This window comes from Ranitomeya variabilis, chromosome 1, assembly GCF_051348905.1.
Source record: "Ranitomeya variabilis isolate aRanVar5 chromosome 1, aRanVar5.hap1, whole genome shotgun sequence".
Classification (NCBI taxonomy): domain Eukaryota; kingdom Metazoa; phylum Chordata; class Amphibia; order Anura; family Dendrobatidae; genus Ranitomeya; species Ranitomeya variabilis.
This window is the reverse complement of record NC_135232.1, coordinates 314,673,406-314,689,101: the sequence shown is the minus strand read 5'-3', so window position 1 is coordinate 314,689,101 and position 15,696 is coordinate 314,673,406. Positions and strand designations below refer to the sequence as shown.

Below are 15,696 nucleotides of genomic sequence, written 5' to 3'. Positions count from 1 at the left end.
AAATCTCCTTTTCTCCTACGCCTCATTGGGGGACACAGGACCATGGGACGTCCTAAAGCAGTCCCTGGGTGGGAAACAACTGCAATTGCTACTTGCACCCACAAGTTACAGATGCAGCACAGCCACCTGCAGAATTCGTCTGCCAACGGTCACATCTACCGAGGCTTGGGAGTGAATGTAGTAATGTTTTGTAAAGGTATGCAGGCTGGACCAAGTCGCAGCCTTACAAACTTGTGCTGCCGAAGCTTGGTGCCGGATGGCCCAAGATGCACCCACTGACCGAGTGGAGTGAGCCTTAATCCCTGCTGGGAGAGGAAGACCTCTGACTCGGTAGGACTCTTGAATAGCCGAACGGATCCATTTGGCTATTGTCGCCTTGGAAGCGGAAACCCTTTCCTCCGTCCTTCCGGGAGCACGAATTGGGCATCTGACCTCCGGAAAGACGCTGTCCGCGAGCTGTATCTCCTACAAGCTCTCACTAAATCCAGTGTGTGAAGGGCCTTCTCGATGCGATGGACTGGTGCCGGACAGAGTGACGGTAAGACAATCTCTTCATTGAGATGAAAAGCGGATACAACTTTCGGTAGAAAAGAGGGGGATGTCCTCAAAACCTCCTTATCATGAGGAAAATTCAGGAACAGAACTTGAGAGGACAGAGCCGCCAGCTCGGAGACTCGTCTTATAGAGGTGACCGCAACTAGAAAAGCAACTTTCCATGAAAGAAGAGACAGGGAAACCTCCTGTAGAGATTCGAAAGGAGCCTGTTGCAAGACTGAGAGGACCAGATTAAGATCCCATGGATCCAACGGCATCCTATAGGGGGGCGCCCGATGGGAGACCCCCTGAATAAATGTCTTGACCTGTAATCTGTTGCCAATCCTGCGTTGGAAGAGAACAGACAGGGCTGAGATCTGCCCCTTGAGAGAACTAAGGGCGAGACCCATGTTCAAACCCGTTTGTAAGAACTCAAGAATGGAAGGGATGGAAAAATGTAGAGAATGTCCTCGGTCGCTACACCATGAAAAGAAAGTCTTCCAAGTGCTTTGATAGATACGCATAGATGTAGGCTTTCCAGCGCTGATCATGGTATCTATGACTTCTGGAGAGAAACCTGCCTGGGTTAGGACCCAGGACTCAACGGCCATGCCGTCAAACACAGGGCCTCAGAGTTATGGTGGTAAAAGGGGCCTTGAGATAGCAGATCTGCGCGAATCGGTAATCGCCAGGGAACGTCGCCAACTAGTTGAACTAGTTCCGCGTACCACGCCCGGCGCGGCCAATCTGGCGCAATCAGGATTACCGGTACCCTCTCTGCTCTGATTTTCTTGATGACTCTCGGCAGGAGAAGAAGCGGGGGAAATATGTACGGAAGCCGAAAATGCTGCCACGGGAGTACAAGAGCGTCTGCCCCGATGGCTGCCGGATCGTGGGACCGAGCCATGAAGTCGGGAACCTTGGAGTTCAGCCGTGAGGCCATCAGATCCACGTCCGGGGTGCCCCAACGACAGCAGATCTGGTGGAAGATCTCCAGATGGAGAGACCACTCCCCGGAGTCGAGGCATTGCCGACTGAGGAAGTCTGCCTCCCAATTGTCCACTCCGGGATATGAACCGCAGAGATCATTGAGCGGTTTTCCTCGGCCCATCGGAGGATGTGGCCTACCTCTGTCATGGTCACCCTGCTGTGGGCTCCCCCTTGGCGGTTGATGTATGCCACTGCAGTGGCGTTGTCGGACTGAATCCTGATTGGGCGACCTGCTAGGAAGGGATGGAACTGGAGAAGTGCCAGCCTGATCGCCTGGGTTTCCAAGATGTTGATTGGAAGGCATGATTCCTGGGGGGGACCAGCAGCTCTGAGCAGTGTGATGAAGGAACACCGCTCTCCAGCCTAGAAGACTGGCGTCTGTCGTCACAACCAGCCAGTGTACTGGAAGAAAAGACTTCCCTTGATTCAGGGAGGTTTTCAATGTCCACCACCTGAGAGACTGTGACTCGCTCAGGAAGGAGGAACCGATGGTCTAGGGAGAACGGGTTCCTGTTCCAAACAGCCAGGAGGGCATGCTGTAGAGGACAGAGGTGTATTTGGGCAAATGGAAGCGCCTCCACAGCTGCTACCATCCTGCCGAGGACTCTCATACTGAAGCGCAGAGAGAGAGCTAGGCTGAGAGTGCTTCTAAGCTTCTTGCTGTAAGACAGATCTTTTCCAGGGGAAGAAGAACCAACCCCCGGGATGAGTCGAGTATCATTCCTAGAAAGGAAATTCGCTGAGCCGGCACTGGGGAAGATTTTTTGAAGTTTATCTCCCAACCCAGGCGAGAATGGGTATCTATTGTGATGGTCACGGCTTCCTTGCAGGAGTGGAAAGAGGGGCCTTTGATGAGGATATCGTCTAAATACGGGAGCGCCACCACTCCTCGGGTGTGGAGTATGGCCACGGCAGCCACCATGACCTTGGTGAATACCCTGGGAGCGGTGGCAAGGCCGAAGGGCAGAGCAACGAATTGGAAGTGATCTTCCTGAACTGCGAAGCGAAGAAACCTTTGGTGAGAAGGTAAAATAGGAATGTGGAGGTATGCGTCCTGGATGTCTATAGACGCCAGGAACTCACCTTTTTCCATGGAGGCGATGACAGAACGAAGCGATTCCATCCGGAACCGTCCTACCCTGACGAACTTGTTCAGCAGTTTTAGGCCCAGTATGGGCCGTACTGTACTGTCCTTCCTTGGAACAATGAAGAGGTTTGAATAAAAACCTTGAAACCTTTCGCTTTGAGGGACTGGAATAATGACTGTCTTTTCTCAGAGAGCTTATAGCTTTGAAGAACTCTGATGCCTTTGCCCTGGGAGGAGAAGACAGGAAAAAACGGTTTGGAGGACGAGATAAGAGATCTATCTTGTATCCGGATGACTCTAGATCGCGGACCCACTCGTCGTGAACGACCGAGAGCCACGCAGCACTGAAGGAAAGCAGGTGGCCGCCTACTTTGAGGGTGTCCCCTGGATATCGCAGAGAGTCATTGTGTGGAAGGTCTGCCCGCTCTGGCGCCTCTGAATCCCGGCTGCCTTGGCCTGCCGCTCCATGAAGGGGAAGGCTTAAAAGAGGCCTGTGAACCTCTGTCTCCGCGTTGTGCCCGGCCGGAACCGGGAGATGTGGAAGTAGAGGACCAGTTTGAGTTGTAACGAAAAAAATCGGGACTGAGACTGTGGTTGCAGGTTCCGAACAGGCCGAGAGGGTCTCTGTTGGTGAAGAAATTTATTATTTATTTTCGCCAAAAAGGGGACCGCTCTGATATGGGAGAGAAGTCAATGACTTTTTGGAAGTAGAATCCGCACGCCAGTCCCTGAGCCATAAGAACTTCCGGATGGTGATGACATTTGCTGCTGCTTGAGAAGCGCAGTCAGCGGCATCCAGGGACACGGTCACTACAAAATCTCTCCAGCTCTGGCTATCTGAGTAGCGAGGTCTGCTATCTCGGGGGGAAGATTGGTATCCAGTACTGCTGAAGACAAGACCTCAGCCCAGTGGGTCATAGCCTTGGCCACCCACATAGCGGCAAAAGATGGAAAGAGTGCGGCCGCTGAGGCTTCAAAGGCTGAATGCGCCATATTGTCGATCTGACGATCGGTTGGATTATAAATAGAGGCGCCCTCGAAGGAGGATAAAACAGATTTCGTAGCCAGGCGCGATACCGGAGGATCTACTGGGGGAGATTGTGACCAATCTTTTCTTAGATCCTGGGCAAAGCGATATTTGGACTCCATGGGCTTCTGCCCTGTGAATCGTTTATCTGGACGGATCCTGTGAGATTCAACAATTTGCTTACTTAAACTCGGGATGAGTGGCGAACACTCTGAGCTCTTTTGGTCCTCTTAAAGGACACGGCATGATCCGTTTTAGATATGGGTTCCTCCTCAAGTCTCAAAGCCTTATTCACTGACTCAATTAGAGAGTCCAGAGTCTCCTGATCGTGATGAAATTCCTGATCTAGGGACGTATCAGAATCGTCCTCTGAAACAGGTTCTCTACTAGCCCCGATGGAAGGGGAGCGAGAAATGGAGCTCTCAGAACCCGAAAACCGTTGATGGTCTGGGGATATGGGATGAGTCCTTTTCCTGGAAGAGTGAGAACTCCTTGGCAAGGTACGAACCCTGGAGTACGAGGGGTTCTGACCATCGGAAGCGTCGTCCGTATTAGTGCCCTGGTTAGAGGAAGGGTCTCGGAACGAGTCTAATGCTTTTGCCAGGGATGCCATAGACCGGGAAAGGGAGGTAGCCCACTCAGTGGGACTAGGCACACTGGGTTCAGTATCAGCAACAGGTGGTTCCTGAGCAGTCACCGGTTCACAGGCTGTGCACAATGCAATATTGTGACCCCGGGGTAATGATACCTTACAAGAGGTACATGCAGCGAAAAATACAGTGTGGGTCTTCCCAGACTTTTTGTGAGGCTTTGGTTGAGACATAGTAAAGCCTGGAGGAAAGTGCTTACTAGCAGGGGAAGGGTTAAGCTATGTGTCTGCAGCTTACCCAAGTCCTGTGTCTTGAGTCCCCAGGGCAGGTCCGCAGTGTAGGCAGAGAAAAACGCTAGTCCTGAGGGCTGTGATAGGAAACGCTGGAGCAGTGCTGCAGCATCAGGGCTGTGGGTGTCCCAAGATGGCCGCTGAGACCAGGAAGTGGGAGCTCATCACAGGGAAGGAGAAGCGCCAGGAAAAGTGGGCGGGGCTAACTGCTGGTGGGCGTGGCAAAAACTCCGGCCTGTATTGAGGGGAAAATTTTTTTTTTTTTTTTTCCCCCCCCTTTCTTCTGCGGTTGCCTGCAGCGCTGCGACCGCTATTAGCGCCATCATTAGCTGCACTCCTTCGTGGGGTTGCCGCACTACGGACCATCCACGGACACAGGCTTAAGGTGCGGACCTCCCATACCCCCGGGACCAGGACCCCCCTAGCGCCTCGGCCCCCGCAGTGTACTCACGGTAGATGCGGTGGGCCGGTGCTCAATCCACCGTCGCCATAGTCAGGGAGGGGGTGGAGAGCTTCTGCCGCCATGCGTCATCCGCTATATCAGTGGTGATGCAGAGGGGGGCTGCACGGACGCCATATATATCATGTCCGGCTATGCACCTGGCTCCAGGATAGGTAGATGGAGGGCTATTCCATGTGGTTGCCTGCTATGGAGGGGGGACATCTGAACGCGAAGTAACCGTCACCCGTAATATGAGCTCAGGGCTGGCATCCAACGCTGCAGGAAAGGATACGGGAGGAACGCTCCACGTACTTGCCTGTTGATGGTTCGGGGGAGATCGGAACCTAGAAAGGAACCGTCGCCCCCATTCGCTCCGTTAAGGAAAAATAGAATAAAAAGTAAAAAGATAAAATAAAAACAGTGGGGTCTGAAAGCAGACCCAAGTACCTCCTACAGACACTAAGCAAGAACTGGTTCACTGAGAGCCAGCAGGAGGGTGTATACTGCAGGAGAGGAGCTATTCTTTCTATGTTTACTTAGTGTCCTCCTAGTGGCAGCAGCATAACACCCCATGGTCCTGTGTCCCCCAATGAGGAGTAGGAGAAAAAACAAACAAATCATTTACTTTTCTTTCACATAAATTTTCCGTTAGACCTATTTTTTTTTACTTTCACAAGGGTAACAGGAGAAAATGGACCATATATTTTATTTTGTTGTGCAATTTCTCCTGGGCATGCCAATACTCCATATGTGGGGGAAAACCACTGTTTGGGTGCACGGCAGGGCTCGGAATGGAAGGGCAGTCACTGACTTTTTGAATGTAAAATTTGCTGGAATAATTAGCAGTTGCCATGTCGCATTTGGAGAGCCCCTGATGTGCTTAAACAGTGGAAACCCCCACATCAAGTGTCCCCATTTTGGAATCTAGACCCCTTATGGAACTTATCTAGATGTGTACTAAGCACCTTGAACCCCTCAGGTGCTTCACAGAAGTTTATAACGTTAAGCCGTGAAAATAATTTAAAAAAATTAAAATTTTCCTGCAAAAATCTATTTTAGCTACAAATTTAGCAAATTGTCTCTTCAGAGAGGAAGATGACTAGAACTCTATTGCCACCTATTGGAAGTAGCAATCCTAACAGTCAATGTCAACCCTTTAATGAGCCTTGTCACATGACTTGGGATAAGAGCCAAACCAGAATCTCAATTTGCAGGCACTGTTTCGGGGTACTGCCCCTCATTGACTGTTAGGATTACCAATCTTGGGGCCGGGGGTCTCCATGGAGAACATCAGAACAACGCAACCACATCGCTCCCTGTGCGATGCTGCTCTATGCCGATGTCACTACTGACAGCGGCATCAGGGGGGTTAAATGCCCACGATCTGTGCTAGCACCGATTGTGGTCCTTGCTGCGGGGTGTCACCCGTCACAGCATACAGCAGGCAGCCAAGACCCCGGAGATTTTCAGACGCTGGGGGCACTATACACTTATTTCTCAGCACCGTTAAAAAGCTGAGGAATAAGGTCCCTGCCACTGTTAAAAGGCATATCGACAGTCATTAAGGGTTAAAGGGGTTTTCCATTACTGAACGCCACCATCTACACAGGAAAATATACTATATTTATATTGTTACAGAGTTGAGACTATCTCCTTAAGGTATGTTTCCACGTTCAGGAAACGCTGCGTGTTTGACGCTGCGTAGAGCCGCAGCGTCCAGATGTTACAGCATAGTGGAGGGGATTTTAGGAAACCCCGTCTCCACTATGCATGTTAACACGCATCCGGTGGCCCTGCGATTCCGGACATGCGGTGCGTCTTTTTAGAACGCAGCATGTCCGTTTACCTTGCGGCGACGCTGCACCACCGCAAGGTAAAACACAGGGCCCTATGTGTGGGGTTCGATGATGCCGCATGTGTGCAATGAACACATCCGGCATCATTGCGTCTACAGAAGGGGGCGGAGCTTTGGGCGGAGCGGGTTTGCCGCTCCATCCAAACCGCTAGCCATCCTGAACGTGGACACGTACCCTTACAGACATGGTCTGACCAAATCGCAAAGGCTGCAGCCGACTAGCGGCCACTAATTAGCTGCAGCACTCATGATGGAACAATGTCTTGAGAGTAAGTACACCATTATTACTTTTTTTTTCCATTGTGTTGCAGTGAACGAGAATGAAAATACATTTGCCATTAAGAAGTGTTCTTTTTTAGTTTTATTACAGGAGCATAAAAAAAGGCATTATATTTATGATCTAATACATAAACCCAAAGCCACAAGAGGAAGGCGAGTAACCGATCACAGAACGATGGCGACTAGTAAACCACTTCAACCTTTTATCTGCACTTTGTACAGTAAGCTTCCAGGACAAATAAACCTCTTAAGAACCCTGACACTTTAGGCCATGTTTATATTAACTCAGATACCGTACTTTCTATTTTAGCAGAAAATTACATATGTAATGTAGCTTTATTCCTAGTTAAGTATCTAACACATCAGTAGTAATAATAAAAAAAAAAAGCTAAAGAACAAAATACATATTAACCATGCTCACCTTACAAACGTATTTAATGAATTCCAGGGCTGGATTATTGAGAGGCAGATGGGATCCGGGTAAAATGGGGAACATTTCAGAGGGCTCGGTCACATGGCGTGTTCCAGTCACTTTTTTCTGGATCTTCTGTGTGATTGTGAAGAAGTTCTGTGTAAGCTCATTCGCTACATAATCTTGAGAAAATGTAATGAGTCCTAGAAGAAAAAACAGAGACCCAATTAAAAATCGGTCCTAAATTTTCAGTAGTAGCAGGTATCATTAATGATTCTACAAAACAGCAAATCTGATCAGCATTATCACATACCTGAACAAAGTACATGCGGTCATTACCTGGCCTGGCTACATAGTAATCATATGGTTGCCATCTATACTAACCACATATACATTATAACCATTAGGGCTCATACTCACTTGCACGAAACTCGGATGAGTCTCGCATGTTAATACCCGGCAGATTGGAGCGTGCGGCCGCATAGGAATACATGCAGCCGCACGCTCCGCTCATCTGTGCCAGGTGTAGTGCCTGGTATTGCCGTGTGAGACTCATCCAAGTTTTCGCGCAAGTGAGTATGAGCCCTTAACTTTATGTGCACACACTAAGTATTTGGTGCAAGAATTTCTGCATCTCTTGGCAGGAAAAATACAGATTTCACCCATACTAATGAGTGGCGAAAAATCTGCACCAAAAACGCTCATTTTTACTTGCGTTTTTGGTGCAGATTTTTCGCCACTCATTAGTATAGGTGAAATCTGCTGCAAAAAATGCTGAAAGTATAGACATGCTGCAGATCTAAATCTCCAACAAATCTGAAAGTCACAAATAAGCAACATGTGCATGAGACTTCAGGATTCTCATCCACTTTGCTGAAGTCAGGAAATCCTTCAGATTTTGTGACAAATCTGCACTGAAAAAATGTAGCAAAAACGCCATTCCAGCGGTATCGGCACTCAAGGTCCCGGGCTGTGATGTGTTGGAATGACACGTGGTGCCAGTCAACCAATCAACGCTAGCGTCACTGTTCCCCGCCTCCTGTCGAAATGAACATGAAGAGGAAGTCCAAGATCAGCTGCAGGCCGGACTTCAACTTCATATTCAGTTCGTACGAAGGCGGAGACAGTGATGCCAGTGCTGATTGACACGTGGTGCTTGGTGCCCTTTCAACCACATCACAGCTCGTTATGGAATTTACTCTCTGAAGTGCTTGTATATGTAAGGTATAACATATCCCAGATGTGTTCTTTACCAGGCATGGCCCCAGCTTCACCCACTGGCTCTTGCGATACTTGGCTGTTCTGCCGTCGCTTTACTGGAGTGCTGCCTGGAGCATTACGTCTCAACTCTTCGCGCATACTATGATAAACCGCCACAACATATGCTGTAGAAAAATAATAGTGTGATGCAAGTAAGTAATATCAAAACAAAGTATACATCATGTGAGAACCCCCAGAATTCATTACTAACCTGAGACAATCATTAGGAAATAGCTCTGACATGACGCTGCCTGGGGTAAATACTGAACTATATTCCAGTTGTTCTCCAAGCTTTCCTCCACCTGATCCTCTGGCTGTTCACTGTCTGAGTGTGCATCTGCATCATCTTCCTCATCATCATCTTCTTCTTCACTTTCATCCCCTTCATTTTCCTCAGATTTCTTCTTCTTACCACTCTGTCACAAAAGGAGCGATACGGATTCATAATGATGCACAACAGATCAAATCCGGAATATTTTATAATATTTCTAAGGGCACTAACCTCCCCATAGTGCACACTAGAAGGTAATTTTCCCTTGATCCCTCCATAGTTTGCAGGGTCCATCCACAGGAGAAACTCCCAACATCGAGAAAAGGAGATCGTAAGAGAGTGAAATAGTTCCTTGCTGTGAATACTGTAAAGAGACATCATTGAAATGACTTTACCAAAACGATGGACACATACATCCAAGACCTAAAGAAGGCACCTACCTCTGGGTAATGTATTCCACATAAGCAATGGCATCTTCCACTCGTCGCTTCTTAGTGCAGAGGATGATGCGATTAAAGTTAGCGTACACAACAGACGAGCCAAGCCTTTTAAATTCAGCTACCAATCTATTAGAGAACATATGGTATGATATAACAATTCATTTACTACCGCACATCATCACTTCAAAACCAGGGCAATCTAATATTTAAATGTGCTAAGAAATAAGATCATAGAATAGATTTACAACCAACACTAATTAAGCCATCTTTTACACTGATAAGGGATGTCATGAATTTTACATAAAACAATAGTCAATGGTTTTACACTAGATAAAAACAGCAGAGGGTAACCTTTTTCCATTACGAGCATTTTCATCTTTAAAAAGGGAAGCCCGGTCCAGGAATCTGATGACTTATCCTTAGGATAAGTCATCAATATATCAGTGGTGTTTGGATGCATGGAACCTACCACTGCACAGCCGATACCTGGAGTCAGGACACCTCCCCACCCGCGCTCCATACATGGTGTAGTGGCCGCACTGGAATACTGCAGCTCAGCGCCCACCAAAGGTGAATGTGATCTGATGTACAATACCGAGAACAGACCGTAGACAACGTACAGAGGTTTGGTGTCCTGGCTCTATACAATTAAATGTTAGCCACCACAAGTCCCCAGGTTCCAGCTCGACGGTGGAGTTGCCTTGTGTCAAAGTCCACAGATCTGATATTGTTTGTCTGATATTCTAAGTCAATGTTTTATCCCAAATGATCCCCATTCAAACCTAAATTTTACTCACTGTAGAAACAACTTTTTCATCATATTGTGGAGCGTTCGATGAAGGGCAGGGTCATAGAGAAGTGAAGATGGGCTCCTCAGCCACCGGTAGAAGTGCATGACTTGGTTATCTGCATATACATTGTGGTACTGAGTAATTTCCTTCACCCAGCCAACCACCATACTCTTCAAAATCCTAAGAAGGTTAAAATAAACAATTCTTCACAAATGACTACTGATCTATGCATCATTTACTGCCAGTTTTATCCAATGGTACTACTTCAACCGATTCTCTGATTTTGAGGGTTTTACATGGTTGTTATATTCATGTTATATGCATCAATGCCATACCTGTAAGTGTTGGAACAAAGAGCAGTCTCATCATAACTGGCCACAGCATTCGCCTGATTCCCAGTAACCATATCCTCAAGAGATGCTTGCTGCAACACATCAAAACTGATCCCAATGCTGCCAGCTCCTTCCAGATCATTGATGTGGTGCGATTGCAGGATACTGTTTACAGCCAGGCTCTGAATATCAAGCTCTACGCACACTAGGACAAAAAAAAAAAAAATAAGTCATCAAAATTGAGGTTTACAGAGACCAATATTTTCTACATGTCTTGTGCATCAAAATGAAGAGCCGCAAAATTTGACACAAGTTTCTTTGATATTTGAAGAGATATCATCCACATGCTGTTTAAAATCTCCCTCATGTCGTAAAGCACGTGTGCAGGCAGGTGAATAAAGCCAATCCCCAAATCTAGACAATTTATCAGCCAAGACTACATTGCAACAGGTGGTCTAATGATAAAGTAAACCTTGTTATAGTAAAAAAATAAATAAATAAATAAATAAAAAAATTGAAGGTTTTGTTTTTTTTTTTTTTTTGCTAGTGTCACACTTGGATGTACCAAAATTCACATAGATCTAATGCCGTATAAAAGTAATTTTACCAGTGTTATAACATCCAGCATTATTGATCTCCACAGAGGCCTTCTCATCAAACTCCATCACCAAGCGGTTATCATCAGCTTCTTTTCCTCCAAGATCAGGGCGGGAGCTTGGCGAAAGCCAAAGGAGGTGATTATGTCGTCGAAGATGTCTTGAAAAGAACAAGTCTGACCCAAATGTGGATACATCATCAGGTAGATTGCCAATAGGAAGGTGGTAATACCTAAGAAAAAAAAAAAAAAAAAAAAGATCTGAATGGCCAAACTAAGGCCAGAGTCACATAAGCGTATCACATCTGATGCCAGAGTATTGGATGCGAGATGCTAAGGACACTCGGCTCCTGCTCTCAGTGTCAGTGCTCGGGTCCTCACGCACGCCAGAATCGGAGCACCGCTGCGGAGGAGACAGAGGAAGTCATTGCTCCATCTCCCCTGCTGCCAGTGTCGCACTCGGGTAATATCTGAGTACACAGTGCAATGTTTCACACTCACCCATAGACTTATATGTGTGCATGTAATCAGAATCTTGCATGCAATCACAGCATGCTGTGGTTTTTTTTTTTTTGCTGCACGATCACAACCCGATTGGAGCAGGAAAAATAAAAGCCATTGAGAACAAAAGCATAGGGTTAAATTGGTACAAATGCAATCTGATTTTTAATTGCAATTAGGAGAGAGCCCTTAAAGGATTATTCCCATCTTCATAAATTGATATAGCCGGATTGTGCTTGTAAGTACTAGAAATTTTGCAATTTACTACTTATTAAAATTTTCAGATGTTCTTAACCCCTTAGTGACCACCAATATGTCTTTTTACGGACCTGCGATATAAGAGACTATGATCCCCCTATGGGTGATAATCCAGCAGCTGTCGGCTGTACACTACAACTTACAATTTGCTGCAACAGCCACGATCAGTGTTGGCACAGACTATAGCTGTTTAACCCCTTACATGCTGCTGTCAATAGTCACTACAGAATCTAAATGTTTAACAGAATGTGGAGGCTTCTTCTTTAACCCCATTGGCACTTTGAAATCATGATTGTGTGATCCTGATATTTTCCAGTTCATGGCCAAATAACGGTCTTAGAGTCTGCCGACTATAGCGGCCTGTTCAGACATTTGCAATATTTAGGGGGTAAAATTAAACTTTTTCATTCGTGTCAGGCCACTTTGTATTAATTCCTGAAAAGCATCTGAAGGGTTAAGGAACTAACTGAGAGCAATGTTTAAAATGGCCTAACTTTTGGGAGGTTTCCAAGTCTTTATAAAAATACGTTTTGCAAATTTCCTTAAAAAAAATGAAAAATTACGGCTACATTTTTTTTAAACCTAAAATGCTAACAAAATAAAAGAACATTTTACTAATGCTGCTGATGTAAAGCAGACATCAGGGAAATGTTATTTACTACTGTTTGTGTGTGGTATAACTTTCTGGATTAAAGGGATTATCACTCAAAGTTTAAAAACGCAATTTTTTTTTAAATTTATTACATTTCTGATATTTTTATAAATAAATGCAAAACATATCAGCCTAAATGTACTATTATAAAGTATAATATGTCATGAAAAACAAAATCTCAAAATCAATGGGATATGATGAAGCATTCCTGAATTCTTACTAGATAAAGGGACATAAAACTGTGAGGTTAAGAGATGAAGATTTGTTATTTCCGCTCATTGCCTTGGAGACCAACCACCACTGCTAGACAACAGAACATGCGTAGTGCTTGCAAGCGCTTTTCTGTTGAGCTCGTAAAAATATTTTTGAAGCAGGCAGCAGTGCGCCATTACTTCCTACCATTACCTTTAGCACCGTTCTTACAAGCTAGACAACAGCGGTGGTCGGTCTTCTAGGAAATGAGATGTAAGCAAGAGTGTTGATATCTCAAGAACAGACGCAAGTTTTAATAAGCAGTAAATTGTAGAAGTTTTCTTTTAGTAGCATTAGCAGAAAATATCTATGAAGAGGGTCTTAAATGCCTATGGTTTAGTCTTTCTGGGATTAAAAAGTGAAAGTTTACATTCTGATGCTAAAAAGATAGTGACAAGTCTGTGCATTATCAACAATAATGTTTAAGGGTGAAAAGGTCTAATAACCAACTCTTCCAGAAAAGATCGTGCAACCCTGAGGTGTCAAAACAAGGCCAAACAGACCATATTGCTATCTTGGGTGTGTAACACTGAAAACTGAATACTATATGCGGAAGACTAGCACAAAAAGAAGCCATGATGGTAGTTGCCAGTGCTATTTAGCTCCAATTCTGAAACCCACAGTGATGTGGCCTAGTTCACAGCGCAGTATTCGATATGTAGATGCAATCTGATAGAACACGTTACCTGGCCATCTCAAATGCCTGAGAAAGACAGCTGTCTAAATTAAGATATTGACGAATCATGCGCCGGGCTCCATGGCGCTGCCAGTCCAGGACATTATAACTGATGTCATCTGCGACATGCACAGGGACTACCGGGAATTCCTCTAGCACAGGCATCCCACTTGTCAACCTCTTCAGGGACCAGTTAGACTGCAATGCAATCAGAGTTGGACCACGTCGCTCGTCCTATGAAAACAATGATTGCACAGGCATTAGCCTCCATTAATTTTTACCCGCTCAGTCCGCTCTTATGAGGGTATGTACCTTACCTTGTAGCTCAGAAGCAGCCTCTGAATGGCCCGATATACTGTCTTTAATTCAGTCTCTGCTCGAACCTCAAAGACATGTTTTTCAGGGGGCAAAAGCTCAGGGTCAACCCTTTCCTGCATTGCTGTGTGTTCACTGTTATACATACTGCTAAGGTTTGGCATCTGGTTACTACGAACCTATATAGAGGGATCAAAATTAGGGGGTTTGACGCCTTAAGTCTTGGGGGCTAAAAACAACATTCTTGAAGGAAATAAAATCAAACCTACTGTGTCCAGCACAAATACCGCAGACTTTCTCTGTGATGGTATGAAAAGACCAAAAAGAGCCTTGTTCCCCTGAGAATTGTGGTACAAGTAAATGTGTCTGATACTGCCTGTGAAGGAAAAGGACAGACATTTGGATAGTCTATGATTGTTTTCTCAGTACGTAAGTTGCAGTCTGCAATTTCATTCTTGGTACCTGGCTCCAAGTAGCTGTACTGTGCTAGAGATTTCATATCCAAATAGTCCAATTCAAAAGTGTCAGCTTCTCTGCCCGACAAGTGGCGAACCATTTGTTTGTTCACCATGCAAACACAACCAAGCTGGATCACTGCCCGCAGCAAGAGAGGGACCTAAGCGATGGAGGGAAAAAAAAATCATTACTTCATGCCTCCATTCTTAAGCCACATTTTGCTCATCACAAAGGCAATCCTCACACTGGGCACATCTACAGGCCCTACCATAAATGCATGATAGGCGATGGTCCGAAAGGTGGGATTCACACTTCTCAGATACACTTACTCTACATGAGACAAACAGCCAAAAGTTGACCTTTTAAGGGCCATTTGTGGCCAAGTACCTGTGTTTCATACACTCCCTCGATGTCTGGAGCAGACAGATCAGCATTAATCTCATTGATGTGCTCCTGGTACATGTCTTCTGGTACAGAATATTCATACAAATTATACACTGGGTTAGAGCGAGGCAAGATCCTGTTCACCTGTAGAAATAAGAATACAAGTCTTCAATTTTATGACAGGCGAAGGCTTTGCCTTTCATCCAGTCACAGCATATACATTAAATAGAATATTTAAAAGGAATGTTTCATTTTTTTTTTTTTTTTTAAATCAAATGTGTTTTAAACGTATTTAACTTTTTTCATATCACAATTTGTGATATAAAAAAGGAGATTTTTTGTGTACTCACCGTAAAATCTCTTTCTCTTAGCCTCTAATTGGGGGACACAGGACCATAGGGGTTATGCTGCTGTCCACTAGGAGGCGACACTATGCATAATCTGAAAAAGATTAACTGTGGCTCCTCCTCTGCAGTATACACCCCTGGACGGCGTCAGCCTTCTCCAGTTTTGTGCAAAAGCAATAGGAGGAACGTAACATGAATAACATAATTATGCCTGTAAGAAGGCAACTATGTACGAGCTCAAGAAAACAATATGAGAACTCAACAGTTACAACGGCCCGGAAAGGGCAACAGGGTGGGAGCTGTGTCCCCCAATTAGAGGCGAAGAGAAAGAGATTTTGCGGTGAGTACACAAAAATCTCCTTTACTCTGTCGCCTCATTGGGGGACACAGGACCATGGGACGTCCTAAAGCAGTCCCTGGGTGGGAAGCAATGGACGAATATTGTGCAGACAGGCCCCTATACTTAGGGCACCACCGCCTGCAGAACACCACCGCCTGCAGAACACATCTACCCAGGCTCGCGTCCGCTGAGGACTGGGTATGAACCCTGTAGTGTTTAGTAAACGTGTGTAGGCTAGTCCAAGTGGCCGCCTTACACACTTGTTGTGCCGAAGCCTGGTGCCGAATGGCCCAGGAGGCCCCTACCGCCTGTGTAGAGTG

General features: G+C 45.8%; 1 protein-coding gene across 1 annotated transcript in view; it reads right to left on the bottom strand.

Annotated features, from left to right (window-relative positions):
* Window positions 1-15,696, bottom strand: part of POLE (DNA polymerase epsilon, catalytic subunit) — a 127,384-nt gene that overhangs the window by 8,664 nt on the left and 103,024 nt on the right. The window contains exons 33-45 of the mRNA XM_077297213.1: window positions 14,693-14,833; window positions 14,312-14,465; window positions 14,119-14,225; window positions 13,852-14,028; window positions 13,545-13,768; window positions 11,208-11,428; window positions 10,604-10,805; window positions 10,275-10,448; window positions 9,478-9,603; window positions 9,269-9,401; window positions 8,978-9,182; window positions 8,760-8,891; window positions 7,516-7,709 (exon numbers count right to left, since the gene is read on the bottom strand). Coding sequence (XP_077153328.1) covers window positions 7,516-7,709; window positions 8,760-8,891; window positions 8,978-9,182; window positions 9,269-9,401; window positions 9,478-9,603; window positions 10,275-10,448; window positions 10,604-10,805; window positions 11,208-11,428; window positions 13,545-13,768; window positions 13,852-14,028; window positions 14,119-14,225; window positions 14,312-14,465; window positions 14,693-14,833 — 2,190 coding nt within the window. The remainder of the gene's footprint in view (window positions 1-7,515; window positions 7,710-8,759; window positions 8,892-8,977; window positions 9,183-9,268; window positions 9,402-9,477; window positions 9,604-10,274; window positions 10,449-10,603; window positions 10,806-11,207; window positions 11,429-13,544; window positions 13,769-13,851; window positions 14,029-14,118; window positions 14,226-14,311; window positions 14,466-14,692; window positions 14,834-15,696) is intronic.